This window comes from Heterocephalus glaber, unplaced genomic scaffold, assembly GCF_053883595.1.
Source record: "Heterocephalus glaber isolate CG9 unplaced genomic scaffold, H.glaber_assembly_v1.0 deba00001692, whole genome shotgun sequence".
Classification (NCBI taxonomy): Eukaryota; Metazoa; Chordata; class Mammalia; order Rodentia; family Bathyergidae; genus Heterocephalus; species Heterocephalus glaber.
The window spans coordinates 27,803-54,026 of NW_028258417.1; the positions used below are offsets into that span (position 1 = coordinate 27,803).

General features: G+C 38.1%; 1 protein-coding gene and 1 long non-coding RNA gene across 3 annotated transcripts in view; one reads left to right on the forward strand and one right to left on the reverse strand.

The window, feature by feature from the left end:
* The first annotated feature begins 2,250 nt into the window (after nucleotides 1-2,250).
* LOC147821781 (calcium/calmodulin-dependent protein kinase type II subunit delta-like) lies at nucleotides 2,251-12,035 on the forward strand. Of its 2 annotated transcripts, XM_087199304.1 has the most exons (5): nucleotides 2,251-2,453; nucleotides 4,688-4,782; nucleotides 6,907-7,135; nucleotides 9,967-10,016; nucleotides 10,151-12,035. In XM_087199304.1, exons 2-4 carry the CDS (start codon nucleotides 4,752-4,754, stop codon nucleotides 9,968-9,970), a joined length of 264 nt encoding a protein of 87 aa, XP_087055430.1. In that variant the 5' UTR covers nucleotides 2,251-2,453; nucleotides 4,688-4,751; the 3' UTR covers nucleotides 9,971-10,016; nucleotides 10,151-12,035. The 2 variants fall into 2 exon arrangements, with proteins under 2 accessions (XP_087055430.1, XP_087055429.1); XM_087199303.1 differs by having other exon boundaries at nucleotides 2,252-2,453; nucleotides 9,967-12,035.
* Nucleotides 12,036-13,000: 965 nt separating this feature from the next.
* Nucleotides 13,001-26,224, reverse strand: part of LOC147821782 (uncharacterized) — a 28,618-nt gene continuing 15,394 nt past the window's right edge. The window contains exon 3 of the long non-coding RNA XR_015446554.1: nucleotides 13,001-13,172. This is a non-coding gene — a long non-coding RNA (uncharacterized LOC147821782). The remainder of the gene's footprint in view (nucleotides 13,173-26,224) is intronic.

The window sequence follows — 26,224 nt, forward strand, 5'->3', positions numbered from 1 at the left end:
TCTGTGAGTTTCCTTTTGAATTAAGTGTGTTTCTTGTATGCAGCATATTGTTGGATTTTGCTTCTTGACCCATTCTGCCAGTCTATTTCTTTTGATTGGTGAATTGAGACCATTAACGTTGATTGTTATAACTGAAACGTATTGACTTTTCATTGCCATGACTTTTTCTTTTTGTTGGGTTCTCCCCCTTTACAGTTAATTTCTTGTCATGCCAGATGGGTTCATTCTGCTTTGCTTCCTGGGGTTGTGATCCTCAATGTCTGTTCCTAGGCTATTGTGTAAAATTCTTTGGAGTGCTGGTTTTGTATTCACGAAGTTCCTAAGGTGCTCTTTGTCATGAAAGTATCTTATTTCTCCATCCATTTTGAAAGATAGTTTTGCAGGGTACATCAATCTGGGTTGGAGGCTGTTTTCTTTTAGGGCTTGGAATATGTCACTTCAAGCTCTTCTTGCCTTGATGGTTTGTGTTGAGAAGTCTGCTGTGATTCTGATGGGCTTTCCTTTGTATGTGATTTGTTTCTTTTCTCAGAAGAACTTTGTTCTTCTGTTGTGTTTCTGGAATCTTAACAATTATATGCCTATGGGTAGATTTTTTTTGATCAAGGCTATTTGGAGTCCTATATGCCTCACTTACCTGTATGTGAAGCTCTTTTCCCCTGCTTGGGAAGTTTTCTGCCATTATTTCTGTGAAGAGATTTTTTATGTCATCTGCACTCTCTCCTGTTTCTTCATTGAGCCCAATCAGTCTTATGTTATTCTTTTTGGCATCATCTAGCAGCTGCTGGATTGATTTCTCATGTTCCCTTATAATTTTGAAGCAATATTTCTTTTCCTGGTCACTAATTGCAATCTTATCTTCTGTATCTGAAATTCTGTCCTCACACTGGCTCATTCTGCTGTGTAGACTTTCAATGGAGTTTTTCATGTCCTGGAAATCTATTTGCATCTGTTTTATGGATTCCTTTTGTTTCTTATGTTGGGATTCCATCATGTTCCTGAGCTCCTCTCTAGATTTATTAATCATGTCTTGCACTAAGGGCACCATTTCTCCTGTTATCTGAGAAATTATTTCTGATTTCATTTTTTCCAGATCCCCTTTTGTTGCCAGTTCAGTGGGTCCAGGTGGTTGAGTATCAGAGGGTTCCATCTCATTTCCCTTTGAGGTTGCTGTAGGTGATCTGGAAGTCTGGTTTTGAGACTTATTTACGTGTTTTTTCATTTCGACTGGGGTGGGGTGCTGTTAGCGCCTGCATGGATTACCTCCTCTGAGCTGGGTTAGGTGGGACAGGGGACGGGAGCAGCGGTAGGGTTGGTGACCCAAAAGCCCTTTCCTGTGGGCTGGGAGCAGCCGGAGAGATGGTGGCCGGGAAACCCCTTCCTCTGGACCAGGAGCAGTGGGATGGTGGCTCAAAAGCCCCTCCCACTGGGCCGGGAGTGGTGGGAGGGATGGTGGCCCCGAAGCCCCTTCCTCTGGGCCAGGAGCAGCAGGACAGAAGGTGGCCTAAAAGCCCTTTCCTCTGGGCTGGGAGCAGCGGGAGGGATGGTGACTGGGAAGCCCCTTCCTCTGGACCAGGAGCAGTGGGACGACGGCTCAGAAGCCCCTACCTCTGGGCCGGGAACAGTGGGACTCAGTACCTTGGTCTGGTGGTCTGGTGTCCTCTGCGCCTTGGTAATTTGGAATCAGGTGGCTGCCTGTCTGCAGTGGGGTGATTCGGTGTCTTCCGCGTGACTCAGGACCTCGGTAGGGTGTGCACAGACCTGCCTGTCTGCAGCGGGCTGATTCGGCGTGTTCCGCGGGACTGGGGACCTCGGCAGGGTGTGGGCAGACCTCTATTACGTTTATTTTGAGACAAAGTCTTACTGAATTTCCTGCATGGGGCTCAAATTTGTGATCCTTCTGTGTTGACCTCCTAGAGTGCTGGGATTACAGATATATATCGCCATGCCAAGTTTAAGATTAGTTTTTTAAATAACGCAATTTGTTACTGGTGAACACAAGTGTTCAGAAAGTCAGTCAAAGTGATAAAGATACTAAAAACTAAACTGATCTTCCAGGTGACTTGCTTTCTAACCAATAGAATGTAGCCTTACTGAGACTCCGAAAGGTAAATTGTGCCCAGGGTTCCCCGTGCACCCTGTTCAAATGGACTCTGAATCTGCAGATTTGGGCTAAGAGACCCAAGAATCTGGTTTCTAAGGACTCATGGAACAGGTAGATGCTATTGTTCTTTGCAATTTGCACAGCAGGATTATGGAGAAAGTAACATCATGTATCATAAATGCTAACACCCTGCTTAAGGAAAGTAGCATTATTAGAGTAATATTTTCTATGGCTGTAATTCTTTATTCTCACCCAATGCTGTATTTTTGCCTTTAGCACGAAAGCAAGAGATTATCAAAGTCACTGAACAACTGATCGAAGCAATAAACAACAGGGACTTTGAAGCTTACACGTGAGTATAGGCACTCACATTTCACTTTCACACCCAGGGTAGAGGTTTCTTCTCCATGCATGGGTTCTTCAGTGTATCTGAATTCATGTGTATTTAACAGCAAATTTGAGGTGTCAACAGTAGTTTTATATAAATGAAAATCAGTGTGTTTAAGATTAGCACCAGGCCAACTTCCCATCCAAGCATTGAGGATTTCTTTGTAAATGAAATTTCTTCCTAAACACCCTCAGGGCCATGTGAGAGAATCACATTCCAGCGAAAGCAGTCCATGTGTGAAAAGACACAGAAAACGGAAAAGCATATTGCTTTTTAAAATGTGGATTTGAGGTTAAGAAATATCTATATCTATCTACGTCTATCTGTGATATAGATATATAGATACAGATATTTCTTAAAGATAATATATATAAAAGATAAGATATATTTAAGATATATATCTATATACCTAAGGAGATATATATATATATATATATATATATATATATATCCTAAATAGGTATATCTATAGGATATCTAGGATATCCTACTTTACACCATAACATTTTTTGTTTGGAGTGAAAAATTATATGTATAGGTATATGGATAGATATTAAATAGATAGATACATATGTAGCTACATTGATACATAGACAGATAATGAGAAATGAAAGTTCTGTTGTCCTGAAAAATATTTGCCTTTGCATATTTAGGATATCCTATAGATATATCTATCTAGGATGGAGATATATATATATATATATATATATATATATCTAAGAGGATATATATGCCTCAAGCATAAAAATACCTGTATAACAAGCAGTGTGAGGCAAAGTTTATAATCCTACCCTCACCTCTGCCTTTAAGGCCTCCCTTACCACATGAGATATGTACTATGCTTTCTTACCCTAAAAGCATTCTGTAGAGATCTCCAGTCCCACATTCTGTGAACAGTCCTGCACTTTGAAGAACCATTGTTAAGTTAGACTTTTGAAATGTGTTTTTCTGTTGAATAGTTTAAAAAGTTTGCCTTCTAAAAAGGGAATTTCCATATGAAATTACATAGGGCCCCATCCACTGTATTGACCTTTGGGGAAAGTTGGCAAATAGGTCAAAATTTTTTGAGCTGTACTCTTTTGTCTACCCTGTAAACTCCTTCTAGTTCTCCAAAATCCAGATTTTGCCACCTTCTCTGAGAAGCCTACCCTGATCATCATTGACCAAAGGGAATGATCCTCTTTGGTTCGTCTATGAAGCTTGCATATATAGCCCAGTTCTCAACACATCAAACAACTAAATATCAGTCCACAAATATACTTGGTGCTTTCTTAGTAGTATACCACAGTGTGTGCTGTCCCCTTACTGCCCCTCACCTTCCACACACCTGGAAAACTCTCCCTTATCTTTAGAAGCCCAACTCAGATCATCTTTTTCTCTTAAATCTTTCCTGTTTACTGTCTATAGGTAATGCAGTTTTTGAGCACTTTGGGTTAACTTCTATTCTGGTATTAATTGTTATGTTATAATTGCTTGCTTCAAAGAATATCTGCTACATGTAGATGTGTAATAGTTCTTTATTGAATAAAATTGACCCATACATTTCCCCAGAGAAATACCATTAGCGTTCTCCAGATATTTAGAATTTTGTATATACTTACTGACTTCTATTTCTGGAATTAAAAGGTAAATTATTATTTGAACTGTCTATCATTTTTCTTTGGAAAGTAAAGTAAACATTAGATTCAAGCTCAATTAAATTTTGTGGATATTTCCAGAAAGTATAAGATGTGATATCCTTCTTTAAGGAAATTATAATATAGATTTTTGATGTGACTGTAGAAGATATCATCCATCAAAAATTATTCCAAAAGTATTCAGTTCTAGAATGAAAGATAGACTTGGAGTGTTTCTTAGACTTGAACTAGGACTTAGAAAATGTTTTAAAAATTATTAACTTAAGTCAAGAGGTATAAAAACTGGAGAATTCACCTCAGAAAAAGTAGAAAGTTTAAAAGGGAGACTCTCAGGCTTGAACCAGTTACATTAGTTTGTCCCTCTCAGAGTTCTCTGCAAAATGTCTTTTTGTAATCTGTTGCTCAATCCACCTTGCCAACCAAGGTCTTCAGTTGAAACTTTATATTTTTAGTGATTTTTAGAGGCTCTTTCTTCACTGTCTCATAAGAATATTTACACAGGAAACAAATCATATTACAACATTTATTTATTGGTTATTTTCTTTATTTTTTCTCTTACAGGAAAATCTGTGACCCAGGCCTTACTGCCTTTGAACCTGAAGCTTTGGGAAACTTAGTGGAAGGGATGGACTTTCACCGATTCTACTTTGAAAATGGTACATTGGTTTCTGAATTCAATAACAGACCTCTTTCAACTTTCCTTTTAATTTCTCCCTAATTTGCAGACTCTTTGGCTTTTTTTCTACCATGAGAATTTTTACTTTCATCCAACATTTTACACCATAACATTTTTTGGAGTTGAAAATTATATGTATAGGTATATAGATAGGTATTAGATACATAGATACATAGATAATGAGACCTGAAAGTTCTGTTGTCCTGAAAAATATTTGCCTTTGCACAAAACGTAAAGTTGAGCCAGGTGTGGTGGTGTGTTCCTATAATCCCACTTCTCTAGGAGGCTCATGCAGGAGGACCTCACTGAGCCTGGCCAGTTTAGCACCGTAGCAAGATCCTGGCTCAAATATGTTTTATTTTTTAAAAGTGGCTGGGGACATAGTTCAGTGAGAAGATACTGGGTTCAATCCCTAGTTCTACAAAAGAAAACAGTGTTGCTTGAATTGCTAATATATCCATTAAGTGCCATGAATGTATAAAATGAGCTATATAATGTTACAAAAAGTATATTATTTCAAATTTTATAAAATGGTTAGTATATAAAAAAGATTAAAGAATTGCAGCATACTCAATTGTTCAACATAGAATAGCACTGTGAAGCATATTTGGTACTTATTTTCAAAATAAAATATAAACAAAGCTAAGTAATCAGGTAAATGTGAATTAAAATTGCAAATTAATTGCAAATTTAATTGCGAATTGACCACTAAAAGCCCACTAAAAGCTGTCAGAGGAAACAGCCACATTTCAGGGAAGCTTCTGAAAAGCTCCTGCAGATCCTGAAGAACAGTGTAAATCCCTTTATCCATCTTCTTTTTTCCTTACCCCTAATGACATTAGATGCTGTATTTACATGATGAGTGAAATGAATTCAGTTTTTTTTTTTTTTGCAGTGAGATCTTGGCATGGTTTTTTAAGTCAAGGTGTACTGAATTAATTACTTTTCCTTCTACATACTAGGCTTGCAAACCCAAAAAATTATATGATAAAATCATCTTAACAAAGCTTCAGTAAACGTTGTCATATTCCAGTATTCTACATCTCTGATTGATAGCATCTCAGAATGTCACCTCCATGCAACTCTCAAGCAACACTATCTCATCTCTAGTAAAATCATTTATTAACCCATTAAATACTATTTTAATATTTAACATTTCAGCATAACACTTCATTATGCTCCATAAGTACATATTCTTTATAATGAGTTATTCTTTCTATGTGACTATGATAATATTCTGATTAATTTGAATAGCTGTTTTCTGAGAGTGCAAAGCATGTTTGGATAACAGCTAAAATACTACAACCTGTGTCATTGACCTAAGAGAGAAACATCATCAATAAGTAATGTACACTAAATCCTCTTATCTTGTGATCAATTAATATATAGAATGGGTAGTCACTTTTAAAACACCAATAACTAGAGCCCAATGAGGACTTGCTTAGTCCACAGACAGATACAAGGTCAGAACCAGGGTCCATGGCCAACACCAAATTGTGGATTTATAGTAAATGATCACTAATGGAAAAAATATCATGAAATGGACTCTGCTGCCTGGAAGAAACATGGATGAGATACAGAAATACATTTGTGCTAGGGTCAGTCTTTCTTGGAGGTATTGATCTCCATGGTTGATACCTGATATATTTCCTTTGTCCCATGTTCTTTACCAGCCAACAAAACCCAGCACCACTCCGAAGCTATCCTGTCAGCTGCCTTAGCAAGTTATCCCCTGAATATCCCAAAACTACTTCATGCGCCTTTGCCAGACCTTCTCCACCTCTATTTGTGTGACAACTTCTGCTTCTAACACTTCCCTTTATGAATACATAAATCTCTTTAGCTTTTCCCCAATCAGCTAACTTCCCAGAGTACCATAAAAAGTACTTGTAAAAGAAATTTTTAAAACTATCTACTTTTATTCTCTAATTTTTATCCTTTGTACAGTGTCAAGAATTAGATTAGTGCAAATAATTAGACTTTTAGTTAACTAAGGAGTAAATGAGTGGCACCCCATTCATGTGATTGCTACTGAAGTTATTACTGGTTTTGGTTTACTTTACATAGAAACTAATTTTTTTATTTTCATGTGGTTTTCTTTCAGCTTTGTCCAAAAGCAGTAAACCAATCCACACCATCATCCTGAACCCCCATGTGCATCTGGTAGGGGACGATGCTGCCTGCATAGCATACATTAGGCTCACACAGTACATGGATGGCAGCGGGATGCCAAAGACCATGCAATCAGAAGAGACCCGTGTGTGGCACCGCCGGGATGGAAAGTGGCAGAATGTTCATTTTCATCGCTCAGGGTCACCCACCGTACCCATCAAGTAAATATTCCCAGGCTGTCAGCTTTTTTGTCAATATAACCATGGTCAGCTCCTTCTACCATTGTTAAAAGTTTGGTGTATGTTATTCAGTGCTGGTGGTTGTAACCAAGGCCTCCATAGGAAATCTGCAGTTTCCTGGGAAGATCAGTCAGCACAGCCATTGGGGATTGAAACTTGCCGTAAAGCAATCCATACTAGTTTTAGATGGGAACTAGAAACTGCTGTATCAGGCTGATGTCATAGGGTTGTGTAAAAAGTACAGTAGGCAAAAGAAGGGAATGTGAAGAAAAAAGCATAGAGCCAAGTTTCCAGAATAGCCTATGGGGTATTGGGCGCTGTGCTTCATAGATTACCTCCCTGGCCTCAGTTACTAACATTTGGAAAAATTTGTAACACAACATCTAAAAAGCAAGTATCAGGTGTTGTGATGTGTTCTCACCTCACCACTCTATCTAAAACATCATGCTTGTCTTCCAGTCAATAATTAAGCCAATATTACTATACATGTCCCCTGTGTTCCACCTGTGTGAGGCAGAAGACATTACCCTCAAGGAACATTTATTCTTGTTTAGAAAACAGCTAATCACTGGCACCATAAGAACAGAATTTCAAAATTTACACGCAACTTTAGAGTGAAATCACTAAACACTGTAGCAAACTGGTAGTGATAGTTTGAATGTACACTTTACATAGAAGAGATTTTGGACAAGGTCTTAAATGACAAGTAGCATTTGGAGACATAGATTTCTAAAGGAGCATGTGAAGCAAAGGAGCAATAGATCATTGTGGAGAAGGAAAACTAGTGTCAACTGGAGTAAAGAGTTGAATACAAATGGGAAACAGATTTCATGAGTGATGTGGGACAAGAAGAAGAAGAAAGAAAAGAAGAAGGGGACTTTAGACTCAGAAGTTTGGCTGCTCACTGCTGACCAAGTTCATACAAACAGTTATTCAACTCACTCCAGAGACTTCTTACCACAGTGGCTTTTAAAGGCCTTCTCCATAGCATTAATAACAATGTCACTGTTAGATCTGTTTTAAAAAAAATCAACAAAGACAAAACAAACATAAAAGAATAATTTGAAATTCATTCCAAAACAATAGCCATCTAATTAAGAAAAAATACAAAAGGAATATGAAGATAATGAAGACACTAGCTTTTGTGCATTTGTGTGTTTTTTACCCCATAGAGCTACAATGGCCAGTTACTGTAGAGAGGATTACATTCCTACAGTACCAGGGCATTAGGTTGTTCTGCAATTCTCTCAACTGTCAATGAGATAGACCCTATTTAAGAAATCTTCCTTTTATGCCATGGGAGTTAAGTGGGCCTTAATAGGCCACCCTATGTTCCAAATGTGAATGAGAGCGTCTCAAGAGGCATCTCTTCGTAGCAAAATATCTAAGGCCTGAAAATGATTCATATGTGGGTCTTGTAATTAGCACCTTGCTCCATGACACTGGTGATTGGAGCTGGTGACTAGAAGCTACGTGGCTGTTTCCTTCCCTTTGAGGATCTGTGCTCTGAATTTGTCCATGAAATACAAGATCTTTGCAAATCCATAGCAGTTTTGCATGAGCCCCAAAGTTTGATTATCAGCCCTATTTTACAGCATAACCCTTATTTTAAAGGTCTATCCCCTTTTCAGTGTTTGGATTGTGTCATTTTAAATCAAACGTTGCTTATGTCTGAGATGATTCAGACAACTCTCAATTATCCAGACTAATATTGTATTAAGCTTCAGAATCCTTTGGTGTCTGACTATTTTTCTGGAAGTTGCAATTCCTGTAAGCATTTGGCTATGACTAATATGTAGATAAACTGGCTATGCCTGACTGAAGGTAATGGTAGTTGACCTAAGGACAGGCCACAAGAAGTAAAGCTGAAATTTAAAGCACACAAAGTAGGTGATTCTGGAGGATAACTGAAAGTTGACTGTGATTAAATCCATGCCCATGTAATTTTTAAAGATTTGTTTCTTAAACTTGGATTAGGATCCAGATATGTGTGGTGCTGTTGTGAATATTTCCCTGCTCAAAGACTAACCCCTAGAAAAGCTTTTAAAAATAGTGCTTTCAGGGCCGGGGATTTAGCTCAGTGGTTCCACCATGTGCCTTGCAAGCCCAAGGTCCCGAGTTCAATCCCTGATACCAAAAAAAAAAAAAAAAAAAAAAAAAAAGTGCTTTCAGCTGTTATTTGAAAGGATTAAATAAGAGTAATCATATTTTTCTGTAGCCCAGGGTGGTAATGCATGCCTGTAATACCAGTATTCAGGAGGCTGAGGCAGGAGGATCAAAACAAGTATGAGGCCAGCCTGAACTATTTGGCGAGACCCTGTCTCAAAAATAAATAAATAATAAAGAATAATTATGTTTTCTCCACTTTTGATACTATGTTCCTTGTTGCATCAATTTCAAGTTTTGATTTTTCAAGGAATCTAAGAGTAACACACAAGCTAAGGATGAACTTGAACTTTGATTCTCATTCAACCAAATGATAATATTAACCTATTAAATTTGTTCAATAAATATGATTGCTCAAAATGTATACTTAGATTTAATAATGTAACTGATGTCTGGGACCCTTTCTCTTTATGTTTAGATTAGTTTTGTGAGAACAAAGAAATAACACTGATTTCCTATTTTAATATTGTCTTTACTTAACAGGGTATATTTAGTTTTATAATGATCACAAAGACATCTTATATATACTGTTGTCTGATGTTTAACTGAGTTATAAAGTCATAGCCTAGTCACATCTGTGGCAAAGCACCCTGGTGACATTTTGTGAGATAATGTAACTTACTTCTTCCTCTTTTTTCTCCTTCCAGCTAATCATCCACAGTGCCACTTCTACATTCTCTGTTCACAAGGCACCCAGGTGATTCCCTCAGCCATCCTCTCCTCTTCATGCATGTTTGAGTGCATGAAGTTGTGAAGGTCCTCCACATATTGCATATGCGATGCATTATCTTGTCATCTATTCCTTCTTGTATATTGTTTACACTTCCACAGTGGAGATACTCAATGCACACTTCAGTGACTGTTGGCAAACTAGAGGGGAGATCAGACAAAGGAATTCCACAATATTCCAGGTACAACATATTCATCAAGGTTCTATGCTTATGCCAAGATATAACAGACTTAAAAAATTATTGTTCTCTGAATGACAATTTGTAAGAGAAATGTAAATTTTTAAAAACTTTTTGCCATTAATCTATTTCGGCTTGTTTTTTGTTTTAAGGTTAAAAAATATACCTTCATTTTCCTGGTGTGACCCTGGTTAAAATGGGTGGTTTTCACTGAAAGCTTTGCTGTTACATGATGAAAGTGGGTTGATGAGTAGACAAAAATATCATATGAAAGTAAGAACAAGAATTGGTTGATTTGCTGCCATTGAAAGCCATGTTGTTTTTGGTCAAACTGTGTAAACTGGAAAGACTCATAATTTACAAGTTTGTTCACTTTCACATATTCACACTGTTCTGGTGAATTCACTGAATTGATTTTCCTTTCTCCAATCTATTCTGTTTTCTTAATTTTATCTTATTTCTTTATTCCTTTTGTTTGCTTCCTTTTTTATTTTTCTTTTGACTTTTCAGTGTTTAGTTTTCTTTTTATTTTGTTCCTTTTGGGGGGGGAGTGGATAGATAGGGTGTAAGAAAAGAATAAAAATCCAATTTGCTGAATGAAGATAAAAATAAAAATCAAAGCATTTTGGAGGGAGCTAAACTAGCATGTTTGATCATTTCAAACAAAATGTGCTCAAGATTTTAAGTCAAGGTTTTTCAATTCTGCTTAAGTTCCCGTTGGGACGTAGGTGTTCTAACTATGTTGGAGGTATTTGAATCCTTGGAACTTGCACTAACAGCAAGGATGTCCCTACTTAACTAATGAGCCTCACCTACTGGGACTGTTGCCAGGGTACACCATGTTGAGAGCCACTGGGATTTCTGTACAAATTCACTCTTTCCACCTTAGGGGCTACAAGGGCCCCTCCTGCCTTGTCACCAACTCATTTGCTAAAGTTAGAGAGCTCACGAATGTTTTCCATTCTCATAGTGTTTTGAACTTCATCTTTGTTACTTGGGCTGTTTATAGCTTCCCTCTTGAGTTACAGTATCATCTTCCTCCAAGGAGTTAGAGTTTTCCAGTTTAAAACAAAAAGAAAAGGGAAATGTACCAGTTTCCTTTGTGCTTCTCATTTCTCCTCTGTTGACACATTTCCTGCGAGGCTTTTTCTCTGCCCTGAAATGCTGTTAGTGCATGGAATCTCTGTTGGCGTTACTTTAATCATAGTTACTTGCAGTCTTCAGAAGCCTATTTTTAAAAGCAGAAGCAAGAAACAAAAACAAAACAACCCTCTCTCTTTTCTCACATTTCACCTTTCTGTGTTGATTACTAATAACCTTAGATATTGTTGCTAGTGGATGTATGGTAGATGGGTTGAAGCTTTTCTGATAATTATTATACAATTTAAAACAATATATATTTAAAATAAATATATACACTAGATGTATTGAGCCATGTTAACCTGCCAATGAGATCTGTGAAATGTAATGGCCTCATTTTTCCCTTTTTAATTTCTTTTACTTTTTTGTGAAGCAGCTATACGTGGCATACATATATTGAAAAAAAATAGGTGTAGAGTGGTGTGTTTTTTTACACCTTTAACTTAGCATGTGGTCTTGAAGTATTACCATAGATCAAGTTTGTCTTCCACATTCAGATGTGAGGAAATCGTGATTTGTTATCTGCACCACGACTGAATTACACATATATTATCTTTATCATTTTGAAACACTGCAGTTTACCATGGAATACTGTATATATTTCTTGCCATAATGGTAAATGACTGATTGATATATTTAAGAGTTAATAAATTTGTGATTTCTGCTGACACCGAGTCCATCTTTATTTCTTAGGAAGAGGAACCATGTTTGTGCATGCTGGTGAGGGCCACGGGCAGTGTGGCCTGCTATGATTTCATTTGGTACCTAACAATTTGCATTTGGCAACCACAGTATGTTAGTTGTTCTCTGTGCACACAACAGTGGTCTCTCCAGAGGGAAAATTTTGCTGAGAACAAAATAGTTAACTAGGAGTCCTATGACCCATCCTTCACCTGGTTACCAGAATGCTCCCTGGTAGTCCATATCTGTCCATAGAACATATCAGTGTTTTCTTCTCCAGCACACACACAGGCACCACTCCCTGCAGCCCAACGCCTTGAACTGGAGAGGATGGAAGACCTAGCTTCTTTCTATTTGCTGAAAGCACCACATGCAATTTCTTTCCCATTTCTTTGTGGTGTTTCTTTCTTAGCCAGACTCTTCTCCCCTTGCTTTATGGACTCATCAGTGAGGTGAATTAGAAGATCAGCACTCCTGTAAATCTTAGGCAGTGCTCTGTGTACTCTTTTCCAACCATGGTTGCAGAATAATTAGTGTTCACCTCTCTGGCCAGCCACTATGTTTGAAAAATAAATCTTTATTTGTATTTACTGGTATATAATGTCATGGATGGTGTCCTCATTAGTGCATCCCTAACCCTAAACTAGGGTTAGAAAGGTGGACCCTGTTAATAAGTAGTCATTAACTGAGGCCAGACTACAGATGGAAATCTCAGGGTGTGACTACATAGCCCTGGATTTCATGTTGGTCCCTGTCATGGTGGCCTTGGTAATCTGAGCAAATTCCTTCTTCCCACTGAACCTGAGTTTCTATATTTGTGAAAGGAGAATAAATATACTAATTTAATAAGGAGATCCTGAGGATTAGAGATAATGGGTACAGATAGCCTACTATCTATATAGATAGAATACTATGTGGTAGGTATCAAATGATAGGAGTTACAGTTGTCTAATCACTAATGCAAATAGCTCAGCTGTTATCATTCCTCCCTGACTCCAGGGCATGTATAACTTACTTTGCTATGGGCTGCTTCCTTGTGTAGGGTTTCTGTTATTGCTAAGGATATGCTCGTATTCCAGGGTCTCCACAGAAAGACAAGATGCTGAGGGAGGGAAATAATCCTCCTGAAAGTAGAAAAGATGAAATGGAGTGAATCAGTATATTCTAGGAAGGTTTTAAGAAATAACAATTTTAAGTAACTTAAAATTTCCATCTCTGTGTAAATGAAAGAAATATACATGCTATAAGAAGAAACCAAAGACACAACTTTTGAGTGATTGCATTAAATAAAATTTTACTGACTTCTATACACATGTCATAGTTTTTGTGTCTCCTTTGTCAGATTAAAAAAGAGAATATGCAAAAGATTATAAAGAGGGCTAGGGATGTAGCTCAGTGTTTGAGCACTTGTTACCTACTGTTCACAAGACCCTGAGTTCAATCCATAGCACCACAGAAATGTAACATAGATTTCTAAGGTAGAAAGCTTGGCAGCATGCTGAGGTCCTGTCTGAAGGAAAATAAAAGATTATAATAAGATTATCATAAATATACTTTATTAGCTTTCCCAGGACAAATGCCTGAAATACACATCTTGAAGGAGAAGAGAGTTATCTGGCTCACAGTTTCAGAAGGTTCAGTCCATGGTCAGCTGGCTCCAAGGCAGAACCATCATGGTAGAAGGGTATGGTAGAGCAAAGCTGCTTGCCTGGTTCATGATGGCCAGGCAGCAGAGCTAGTTGGAAAAAGCACCAGTGAGGAAAGGACAATCCCCAAAGTCACACCCCATGACCACACAGACACACCAGGAAGTGTGCTGTACTAATCTGCTAGGCACCTCTTAATCAAATTGACTTGTAATTAACAATAACACTCCTCCGTATGTGCCCATTGTCTGAACAATATGCAGTCGTAACTCTTGGCCTGTGACAGACAACAGACAACATTAGGAAGTATTTACAGCATTCCTGCTTTCTCATCAGAAAAAAAATTTTGATTTTTTCAAAGTAAATTGATTGGTAACAGATTAGGCAATAATCTTACCTCCAAAGAATTTGCATTTTAAAGCTTATCATAGATGTAATATTTCTAATTTGTCCATAAAAAGTGTTTTTACATTTTTAATGAGTTGCCGACATTTTTATTTGTATATTTTATATAAAAGTCATGATTTCTGGCCAGGTATGGTGGCAGGAGGCTGAAGCAGGAGGATCTCAAGTTCAAGCCCAGTCTGAGCAACTTACTGAGATCTTATCTCAAAATAAGTTTTTTAAAAAAGGCTGGGGCTGTAAGTCAGTAGTAAAGCACTTACATAGTGACAGGCCCTGGGTTTCGTCCCTAGTGCCTCAAAGAAAAATATGATTTCTGGCTTAATTTATTGGAAAGTTACAACATTCTCCTCCACTTTCACTGTCACAATAGAAGAGCTCCTGTCCCTGTTAGAAGGGTGCGGGTACTGTACCACCACCCACACCCACAAATGAGCTGCTTCTTGGAGTTTGCCACAGACTTCCATTGACACTAGAGTGTTCCACCCCTTTCTTCAAGAAGCCCCACTGTTGGCATTCAAGCCCCAGGGAACAGGTATGGGCATGTGGGCTTCAGGAAGGATGCTAGGAGCCAGCCCTAAACCTTACCACTTAGGCAGCTCTCTTCCTGTAGGTCTCTGTAGCTAAAATACTTACATATATTTTGACTTCATTTTAAAAAGAGGTCCACAAAAAAGAAAATCAAAGCCAGGTATGATGGTGCATGCCTGTAATCCCTTGCAATCCTAGCACTCATGAAGCTGAGGCAGGAGAACTGCCACCAGTTCAAGACTATCTTGGCTACATAGTGAGTTTAAAGCCAGTCTGAACTACATAGCAAGACCTTGTCTAAAAACAAAAAACAGGGTTTTTTTCTGAAATACAGTTTATTACCTGTCACTACTATTAATTGTTAATGAAATAATTAATGGAAGATCAATTGCTGTCTTACCATAAAATGTGTTTAATTTGTCCTATCCAGAAGGGAATGGGATTAATATGAGAAAATTGAAAATTAGGAACAAAATCTTTGTAAATAGGGAGAATGGAGGGGTTGAAGGGAGGGCTGGGCAAGGGTGAAAAATAACCGAGAGAGATTATGTAAAGGTGCAAATTTCCAATGATGAATGTCAGTATATTGTATACCTAAAATGTACCAATGATTAGAATGAATAATCAATAATGCAAAATAGGAAGAAAAGGTCCAAAGGGGTAAAGGTAGTGGGAAGGGCAGGGGAAAGGAAAGAAGGGAAAGGAAAAATGATGAGAAATGGAAAAAATGGAAATAGTCTTTGTAAATAGGGAAGGGGGGGGTGAAGGGAGGGCTAGGAATGGGGAAAAAATAAGAACCAAGATGCATTATGTAAAGGTACAATTCCCAATGAGAAATGTAATTGTATTGTACACCTAAAATGTACCAATAAAAGAATTTAACAACAACAAAAAACATTGGTCCTATCCTCAAAGTCTTGAATAGCCAACAACCGCCAGACAATTTTTATTGCTGGATTTATACAGGCAGTGCCAGGAGAATGATGAAATATTTATATAAGTCCTAGGAATTTTCTTTCTATAGCCAGATGTTTGGGAATGTAGACCATAGGGCTGACTCAGCTGCTAACACATAATATAGTCTAGGCTGCATTCAAGCCAGCTCCTTTCAAGGCTGTGGGTGCCTCACCCCTTGGTCCTGGCACCCACACCCCATGTCTACTGCTTGTGGCCTCAGACTTTGGTGGCCAAATGGGACTGGAACAAGCCCAGGCCATGGTGATAGGTCTCTGCACATTCATGATCTTCTGCTCCCTTAACTGACCCCTAAGGCTACTTGGAAATCATATTGTGCTAATCCATTCTCTTTTCCTCTCTCTACCAACTATTTCAGACTTTATTGACCTTCCTCCACCTCCATCACTTTTTCCCCATACTCCCTACTTCTCTGCAAGAAATGAAGCAGCCTTGGCATCTGTTTATGCCCCTACTCAACAGATCAGTGAGTTCCCTGCTCTTCTGTTCTACAGCTGAGAGAGCTGAGGCTCCTTATGTACGCAACATGGGTTACCTCAGAGTATCTAATCTCCAGGATGTAAACCACTTACATCTGAATTATTGAAAAAACAAAAAAGGAAGAAAAACTGTGGTAGCACTGTGGACAAATGTAGAACTTTTAAGACTGCAAAGAACAGACCACTAAATTCCATACATCTTAAATAATAAGGAAAATATGTCATTGCAGAGATGAGAGAGACAAATCAATCCCAAGGCTGTTCATTCCCATAACTCAAGAAAAAAAAAACCCAGATCCTTTCCATTGCTCTGCCGTTAAGAGATGGTAAAATTATATCATCCAAATGAAGAGTCCTCAAGGTCCTCAAAATGTATGATTTGTTTCCTAGTGTCACATTCAAATGGGACATGCCTACTGGAAGAGGGACTCCTGTTTTCCACTCCCCCTTTCCCTTCTCCAGCCACTCACACATCACCCCCCATTTGGCTAAGACTGATGAGGGGTTCAGGGAAGGGTAGTTACTGAGACAGGTTGGATGGGATAGCTTTTTCGATAGTTTTTCCTTCTGGGTATCTTCCTGGAAGAGTTAAAGACACATGCATAGCCATGATTACACCAGCACAACACATAATAGTTTAATCTTGGAGACAGCCTGTATGTCCATCATATAGGACATTTATGGATAGATTAAAAAATATGGTGTTTACACAGCAGAGTACTACTCTACTACAAAGGATAAATTTGAGTTGTGGGTAGGAAAATATGTACATCTTGAGACCGTATTTTTAAGTGAAATAAATCAGACACATAAGCTTACATATTTCTCTTACATGAGAAACCCAAAATATAAATAAAGAGCAAAATAAAAGACAGATAATAGAAAATAGGGAGCTAGATCTTTGCAAAAGTGAAAGGGACCAAGAGAGGGAGGTGGAAGGGATGAGAAAAGCATAAAGATGTGTTATGTAAATGTACCAATTCCCCAGGAGGAATGTGATCATTATGTACTGTAATGTGTACTAAGAAAGACAAAACAAAAACAAAACCAAAAAACAGCAAGATCAGTGCACACTAATGTTCATGATAAGTTGTTTATAATAGTAAAATGCTAACAACAACCCTACAGGTCCATTTACATACAAGTGACTCCCTAAATAAAATATGGTATACTTGTCAAAAAAGAAAAGAGTTTAGAAACTGACATTGTCTAGTATAAGTACAGAGGAAAAGTCAGAAAAGAATCATTTTTATTGCTTCTTTAGTTATAAGTAATTAAAATGTGAGGGAATAAGTTGTTATTTTCTGCAAACTCTGAACCCCACTACCTGATGCCTTCTCTTGATAGGTGCTCCAGCAATGCCAGAGAATTCTTTCATCGCATTAATTCTCTGGGACAGGAAAATGCACTTACTCAACTCTGTGTGAAGTTGTCCCAAGAGCTCTAGATACCCCTCTCTGTTCTGGATTCACTTTAGAGAAAACTTAAAAAAATAAAAAAATGTATAGACCTCTTGGTGCCTGAAACCATATTTAGTGATCAATTTTCTCCAGTTCTGCTATTCTGTCTTATTCCTTTCAGTAAATAAGGTAGGACAGTGGGAGTGGGGATTAGCAACCAAGTAAACATCACTAGTCTTACTCACTTTCCACCCACCTGTCTGCTCCAGCCCATGAACAGAAGAATGAGCACTTAGTTCATCTGCGGAACCTGTTCCGCAGCCTAAAGTCAGTTTGCTGTGTGGGAGGAAGTGTATAGCTAAATGACTGGTGATTAAGTGGTGCTGTGTGTACAGTGCTCCTTCGTGTCTGGATTGTCATTGCTCACCATATGTGACTCACTCTGCTACTGATGATGGCCGCTGAGTCAATACAGCCCAACAAAAGCCTGCAGTCTGAATTTACCTTCCACTCACATTTTGCTGTTTTAATGCTGGGCTTAGCATCCTTTCACTCTCAAACCAAAGGCCCGGCAACTCTGCTGTTGAAGCTCAGAGGAGATAACTCCCTCTAGAACTGCCTAAGAGGATTTTAAAAGTGACACCATGCCTGTAATCCCAGCTCTCTGGGAGGCTGAGGCAGAAAGATCTCAAGTTTGAGCACAGCCTGGGCAATTTGGTGATGAAGTGAGACTCCTCATAATAAACAATCAAAAATATTCAGTGTGAAGGCCCTGGTTTCAATCACCAGTACCTTCCTCCCCACAAAAAGTGACAATGAAGTTCCCTAAGTCATAAGAAAATTATCCAGTGCACTCTACTAAATAATGAAGGAATCTGTAATATCCACATATGCAAATGCCTGTGTTATTGAGTAGCTTGTTTCTAAAAAGTGGCTCACCAATTAAATGTTACCAGGTTCTGAATTGCTCGCCTCTCCTTCTGGAGTTGTGTGGGGAACCACCACTGATGGACTCAAAGCCTGAGGGCACCTAAGGACACTTAAGGACATGACCCCACCGTCAGGGCCATGCACATAACAGGACACAGTTATGCAAGCATGACTTAGTGTAGACCACTGCACATGTGCAGTGTGGTCATGCCAGGACACACAGCTGTTGTATGCCTTGTTATGTCTCATAATATAAGGGCCGAATGAATAAAGACAAGCAGCTTTGGCTCACTTGCTCTTGCTGCTTTCATGTATCTTGTCTCCATGTCTTTTCTTTATTGGGGAATTCACTCTTGCCAGAATAAAATGGACCCCATCTAGGGAGCCCCAGGAAGCTCAGCCTTGACAAGTTGGAGTCCAGGTTCTTCTCTCCTCAAAGAATTGAATGAAATGAGCAAAAACCAGTGACAAAGTTTATTCAAGAAAGTAAAAATGAAGAGAAACTGGCTCTTCAGAGCAAGCTTGGACCAGGTAAATAGAAAGGGTGAGAGCAAAACATAGAAGTACACCTTGCATCTAGAAAACATAGCATGGGCTATCATTGAAAGTTATGATAGCAAAGTCTTCATGGTATCAAAGTGTCTTCTTATGCTATCTAAATCTCAAGGTAACCCAGGAGAACTACATCTGGGTCCCACGAGGCAGTGCTTGGATGTCATGCCTTAGGATGATTGATGTTAGGTCCAGGTTTTCCTGTTGAAAACCTGCTGGAGTTCTTAGAAGTCCATGTGCAGGGATTTGGGAGCTGTTCTGCACATATACCTCGGATCTTGTAGTTAACAGATGTTATGGCTTGTGTTTAGATGTCCCCCCATAGCCTCATACAGTCACAGATGGGGCTTTTTCTGGAGTAGATTCATGGTGTGATGCTAGGCTCAAGGGTACTAAGATTAATGGTGTGAGTACTATCTGTCCTAAGTAATCTGAATAAGAAGGGGTAGAAAGATGCTGTTAAGGTCCCTTGTTGCTTTTGTTACCTTCTGTCTACCATGACCTGTTGCCAGCCTGCCTTGGAGCCAGCCAATTATGGACTGAAACCTCTACTGTAAGTCTTTTCCCCTTTAACTTTGAGTGTGTAGAGAGAAAAGTAACACAACAGGTCACACACACTTCCCCATCCAGCCTTTGCCATGTCCTAGTCTATCTCACCTGCACATCTAAAAATATACTGAAAAGGAGCCACTTCAGAATTATGAACAAGCATTCAGCTGAGAATCAGAGACAATGAATGGGAAAGGTAAAATAAAGTTTCCTTCCTGGCAGGGAAACATTAAGCACATTCCTGCTGTGTGATGGGCACTGTGGTCACAGTGTCCCCAGAAAGGCAAAGCTCCTTCCTGGAAGATGGTCACTGTAGGCTGATACCTCCTTCCTCACCTGGTCCTCTACACCTGAGAGATTCATGCTTATAACAAAAAAATCATTAGGGCGGATCCGAGAGGTTGAGCTTTTCCTGTGAGAGAAGGCTCTCTTCACTTCAGGACAGGTTTTATCACTGAATCATTACTCAGTCCCCAAGAACCATCCTTGGGCCAGAGCAGCACCTGGGCCTGGTGACTGGGATCTCTCTGTTTAACCAGCGGACCCAGGCAGGAAAGAAAGAGGAAATAAGGGAATGAGGACAGGGTAGAGAAACTTGGGAAACCCCAGGTCTCAACAGCACAAAGCCTTAAGCTCATATATCTTCTGCATTAAACACATCACTGTGGCCCTCACACATATCCTCTTTTGTTTTCCTGGTTTTTGAGACACAGTCAGGCTATGAAGAGCTGGCCTTGAACTTGATATGTAGCCCAACTTGAAACCCTTCTGCCTCAGCCTCCTGAGTGCTGTTTACTGAGGTGCATGACCACACCCACCTCATATATATATATATATATATATATATATATATATATATATATATGTATATGGACGTTAAAAACACAGGTACAACTCCTAATACAAAAAAAAAAAGTTATCTTCCCAAGATGCACACATCTTCCCAAAAACAAAAGTTAACTCTTCCAGGTCACAAAAAGATGGACTTTCTTTTCTTGTGCTCCATGAGCACGAATGTCCTCTCGAATTCTTGGCACATGTGATTTCTTTTGTAGCTGCCCTTTGCCCTTTTGCACTTGTTGGGCAGCATTACTTCCAAGGCTGATTCCACAGGAGAGATCCAAAAATGCTGTCTTCCTCACGAGCAGAAAGGCAGGGGATTCTCTGCTCTCCTGATTGCATAATTGTAACAAAACAAGATCATGCTATAATGGTCTTACGGAACTTGCTCGTCACACTTACCAGTGTATAATAAATTACTTTTGGCAGTTCCACACTCGTCTGTTTATCTAAGTGATATGCAAATTATCAACCACCTATTGCTGAACAAGTGTTTTTGTCTTATTTTATACTAACAACAATAAACAATGACCATTCTTGTAACTATTTTTGGTTTTTTGCATATACTTGATTATTTCCTTAGGAAAATTGCCAGAGGGGAAAATTCTGAGTCATTCACTCAACTTTTAATCTCACAGAAACAGGATTTATAGTCGAGAAATGATCAGAGAGATGACATTACATACCCAAGCAAATTTGGGATTTTGCTTTTGTTCCCTTTTTTGTTTTTTGAGACAGGATCTCACTATGTAACCCAGGGTGGTCTCAAACTTGTGGTGATCCTCTTGCCTTAGCCTCATGGGTGCTAGGATTATGGGAAGGAGCCACTACACCTGACAATTCAAGAAGATTTTAATCTCAGATCCAACTGAGGTTTCCTCATCTCATGTCCTGAGTTGTCATCTGCAGCTCCTTTATTTCATGTGTTTGGCTCAGGCTCCAAGTTCAAAGAGCCACATAGGACAGAAATTGCAGACTGCTGTTAGTCATGGCTGTCATTCTGAAATGCTGGTCTCAGCTTTTTCTTTATACCTAGAAACATTCTTTTCCACATCTCCCCATCCATGGACCTTGTTGCTTAGCTTCTGGTTTTGTTTGTTGTGGTTTCACTTTGCCCCTTAAAATAGACACATCAATTTCCTAGATATCATATAGGTTGCTCTTAATTACTACTTAAGCTAAGGGGAAATGCTAAATTTACCCTGGATTATCAATTTTAGAACTAAAGGTTAGGAAGAATGACATGAGCACTCAGATGATCCATTATCCCAGATAACTCCCTCTTAACTGATTTTTTTGTTGTTGTTTGTTTTATTTTCACTTTTCAGTACTGGAGATTTAACCCAGGACCTTTGGATTGAGCTACATCCAGGCTTTTTTGTTTGTTTGTTTATTTATTCATTTATTTATTTTTTAGAAAAGTCTCACTAAGTTCTTAAATTGTCCAGAATAAACTTGAACATGCTATCCTCCTGCCTCATCCTGCCTGAGTGCTGGGATTGCTGGCTAGCTGTTGTTTTTTCCTACTGATAGTAGCAATAATACAAGAAAGAAACAGAAAGATATGTCTAATTTCCAAGAATACAAGATTAATGACAGTTACTAGATTCCATTCAATCTAGTAGCCAATCAAGTAAAAAAATCAATCATTGCCACTTAAAAACTATAATAGAGTTATGTGGAGTGGCTGCAGCCGGTAATCTTGGCAATTCAGGAGGCTGAAATAGGAAAATCCTGAGTTTCAGCCCACCCTGTGCAACACAGAAGACTCCATCTCCAAAACAACAACAAAAAAATTTTTTTGAAAGCAAAACTGGTATAGAAACAGGAGGAATTTATAAAACCTGCAGCAATATTTCACAAACAACTTATAGTTCTAGAATCATTGAATACTATAATTACCTCATAAAGCTTTTGTGTGTGTATTTGTATTGATGTTTACCATATTAAAATTTAAAAAAATCTTAAGACACAAAAATACACAAGTACGTTGCCCATGAGTGCCCAGAATATTGATATCACCATATATCATGGAGCCTCTGGAAAACTCCACCATCCAGTGAAGAGACGGCAGAAGTGGAAAAGGCAGTTAAGGCTCCAGTACCGTCACAGTCTGCATGTTGGGTATCCATCAAGGACCTGTGTGTTAAAGGGTGTGGGGGGACATCTAGTTATAAGGCGCAACAACCATCTTGACTGAATTTGAAAAGCATACAAATTACATGAAACAGTGGTTTTCAGATTTGGGGATCTGGGATTATCCAGTGTGCTATCTGGAAACAGTGTGCAGTCTACAACACAAGCGGGAGGAACACAGACATGGACAGTAGGAAACTGAGTTGAGCACAACGAGGAAGGGGGGATTGGCCAGCTCCAAGAAGCTGTTATTCACAGGACCTTGTGCTGAAGGGTAGAGAACCAGGAACAAACATGATGGGGATCACAGAGGATCTTTCTTGAGTCTTCAGCTGAGCATTGATTAATGAGGCTGGAAAAAATGAAGAGTTTGTAGAGCAGTAACCCCAGGGAGCATACAAACCCAGGAAGAGTTTGTGCTTTCACCAGCTGGCATGGAAAAATCATCATAATGAGATTTGGAGTTCTGCTCTTTCCAGGTTTAGGAGATGACCTTTTATTCTTCTCTACTTCCCCAACACAGGTGATAGCAGCACCAGAGTTTATAACTGGGAAAATTCTGTGCCCTTAACTTTTGGGTTATGTGGATAAAAGTATAAAAGTTTACCAAATTGTGTTATAAATGTTTTCTGTATTGTATGTAATGTTAGCCTAGTTGTGATGCCTGTTTTATGTATGTATATGTGTGTTTATTTTGGTGGGAATGTTAGGGGAGATTAAAGCTCAATGCTGTTTACAGAGTACTCAGAAAGCATAAGCAAAAAAAGTAGATAAATTGAACTGTATCAAACTTATAAAGCTTTTTTGACTCAAAGAACATTACAGTAAGTCCCTGACTTACAAATATTTCAGTTGCAAACTTTCACTGATATAAACATACCTCTCATTACAAACATTCATAGATGTGAGCAAATCATGAAAGTAGTTCATGTGCCAGACATTGTCACAGTGGTGCTCCTATGTGCTTACTGTACAGTACAATAGTGTACAGTAGTACAAAAGCATCAAGTAATTACTATATTTTTATGTGTACTTTGTTTTTATGTTTTGTATTATATTTTTGTGTCAAAGTTGTATAAGACTCATTTTGTTGGACTTATGAACAAATCTGACTTTTAAACATTCTGCTGGAACAGAATTCATTCATACTTCAGAGACTTACTATATCAAGAAAGTTTGAAGACCACTGAATGGAAGAAAATATTTTCAAATCATGTATATGGCAAGGGCTAGAAAACAGAATGTGTATAAACATAAAAGAGTGATCAAAAATGTGGTAAAGATTTAAATTTTTTAAAACGTATTACAGTAAAAGACACATTGCCATGATGATGGGATAAGTGTTTTCAAAGTAAGGGGGAGTATTCTGAGCATTTTCAGGGGATGAAAGGCAATGTATGTTTTTACTGTAATAAATTTTAAAAATTTAAGTATTCGCTGTTTTGGTTACCAGTCATTGGTCAAATATTGATAGAAATTTCTGTCTAAAAACTATTACAATGTATCCTCATCCATCTTCAATGGATCTGTCATTCCTTACAATCTAAATGACCATGAAAGATCAATGTTTTAAATTGACTCAGAGAACTGAGGCAATCACAACAGGACAACTTATTACACTCATGAAAGAGGACTTCCAGAACTGCTTCAGAAAGTGGCAAGAATGCTGAGATAAGTGTGTTTGAAGGCAGAGGTAGAATCTTGAAGGGAATTCATAGCAATGTGTCTTTTGTTGTATTTTTGATAATACTTTACATACATATATACATACATCTGAATATGCCTACATATGAGTTCATATATGTGTGTAGGTATATAGCAAAAACTTGGATTGTGAGTAACTTGTCTGTGAGTGGTTTGCAAGACAAGCAAATATTTCTAATAAATTTCAACTTGATAAAGGAGTAATGTCTTGTAATACGAGTAGTATGTGAGGCCCAGTGTCACATTCACAAGTGAGCCAGTGGTTTTTCCATCTCTCTCTTTCTCTCCCCTCCTTACTCTGGGATTATGGGCTATCATCTCCTAACATCAAGAAGTTATGGAGGAGATCTCATCTGCAGAAGAGGAGGAGGAGAAAAAGGTGGAGAAATCCCTCTCTTCAAATGAGACTAAAATGTGTAAAATGTGGGCAACAATGAAAAATTTTGTAGAAAAACACCACCCAAATGAGGGTGAAGCAGTGCAAGTGACAAATCTGTTTAATGACAAGTCAATGTCACATTTCTGCTAAATCCTCAAAAGAAGGCAAAAGGAAGTGTCATTGGATATGTTCCTTACTAAAGAAGCACAAAAAGAAAACGATTCCATTTAGCCCATAGCAGTGATTCTATTGGTGATAGTGAAAGTCTTTCTACACAAAATCCTCCTCTCTTGTTCTCTTACACAAAGATTTTTGAAGGCAAGTGCAGGTTAACTATTTTCCTTCATATTTTGTATTTTTTTTACTATTTTCTGTTATGTAACAGTACTGTAATCATTTTATATGAATATTTTTGGGTTGTAGAATGAATTATCTGAGTTTATAGGGGACATTTACTGTGATATACAAGTGCTTTGGATTATAAGCATGTTTTTTGAACAAATTATGCTTGCAAATCCAGGTTTTCTTATATAGGTATTATTTAGGGGAATGCATGTTGAAACTAGGAGAGACTGCTGAACTTTCACTATAATAGAAAGCCAGAAAATAAATACTTTTAGATATGTGGAAAATAAAAACCCCTTATACATACCTGAGAGGAATGTAAAATGAATCAGGTCTGGTGGAGCACACCTGTAATCCCAGAACTCAGGAGCCTGAGGCAGGAGGATTGCCTCAAATTTCAGGCCAGCCTAGGCTACCGAGTGAGTTCAAGCCCAGACTGAACTAAATAGGGAGACCCCCCCCATCTCAAAAAGCAGAAACCAAAACAGAGTGTAAAATGGCCAAGCTACTAAGACAGTTTGATAGTTCTGTAATTCATAGTTGTATGACTCTAACTTACCCAGCAATTACATACCTATATAAGATTGAAATATATAATAAAAACTTACATATGATTTTTATCAGCAGTAGTATTTATTTAATAGCCAAAATGTAGGAAAAAACCATAATACTCATCAATTACTGTATGTATGAACAGAGTATGATATATCCAAACATTGGACTATTGTTCAGCCATAAAAAGAAATGAATGCATGCTAAAATATGAATGAACCTTGGCAACATGCTAAATGAAAGTAATCAAATTCACACTGAGCGATATTCGTACTCTCTGTGCCCTTTTTAAAAATATTTGAAAAAGTCTTGTCTAGTTAAACTGCTAAGTTGTAGAGAGTGGGCTCAAATTTACAATCTTCCTACCTCAACCTCTTAGAATGGAAAAAGCTGTAATTTGTATTACTTTATTTATATGAAATATACAGAATAGGTAAATCTATAGAGAGAAAGTAGATTAGTGAGTTCCATAGAAAAGTGGAAAAGAGAAGTTGGAAGACATTGTTTCTTTTCTGCGTACCATAAATGTTCTGGAATTAAATAGTGGTGATTATCATACAATATGATCAATACACTAAAAATCAGTGACTTGTACATTTTAAAATGCTTAAAACAATGCATATTGTTATTTGAATTTAATCGCTTTTCTTCCATTGAGTTTATTGGTACATTTTAGGTATAAAATACAGTTACATTCATCATTGGAATCTTGTACCATTACATAAGTATCTTAGTTCTTATTTTTTTCCCCATTCC

Coding starts and splice junctions, on each gene's coding strand:
- LOC147821781 (XM_087199304.1), top strand. CDS start 4,752: ATGGACTTTCACCGATTCTACTTTGAAAATG. Junction 4,783..6,906: donor CCGATTCTACTTTGAAAATG/GTACATTGGTTT, acceptor GTTTTCTTTCAG/CTTTGTCCAAAAGCAGTAAA.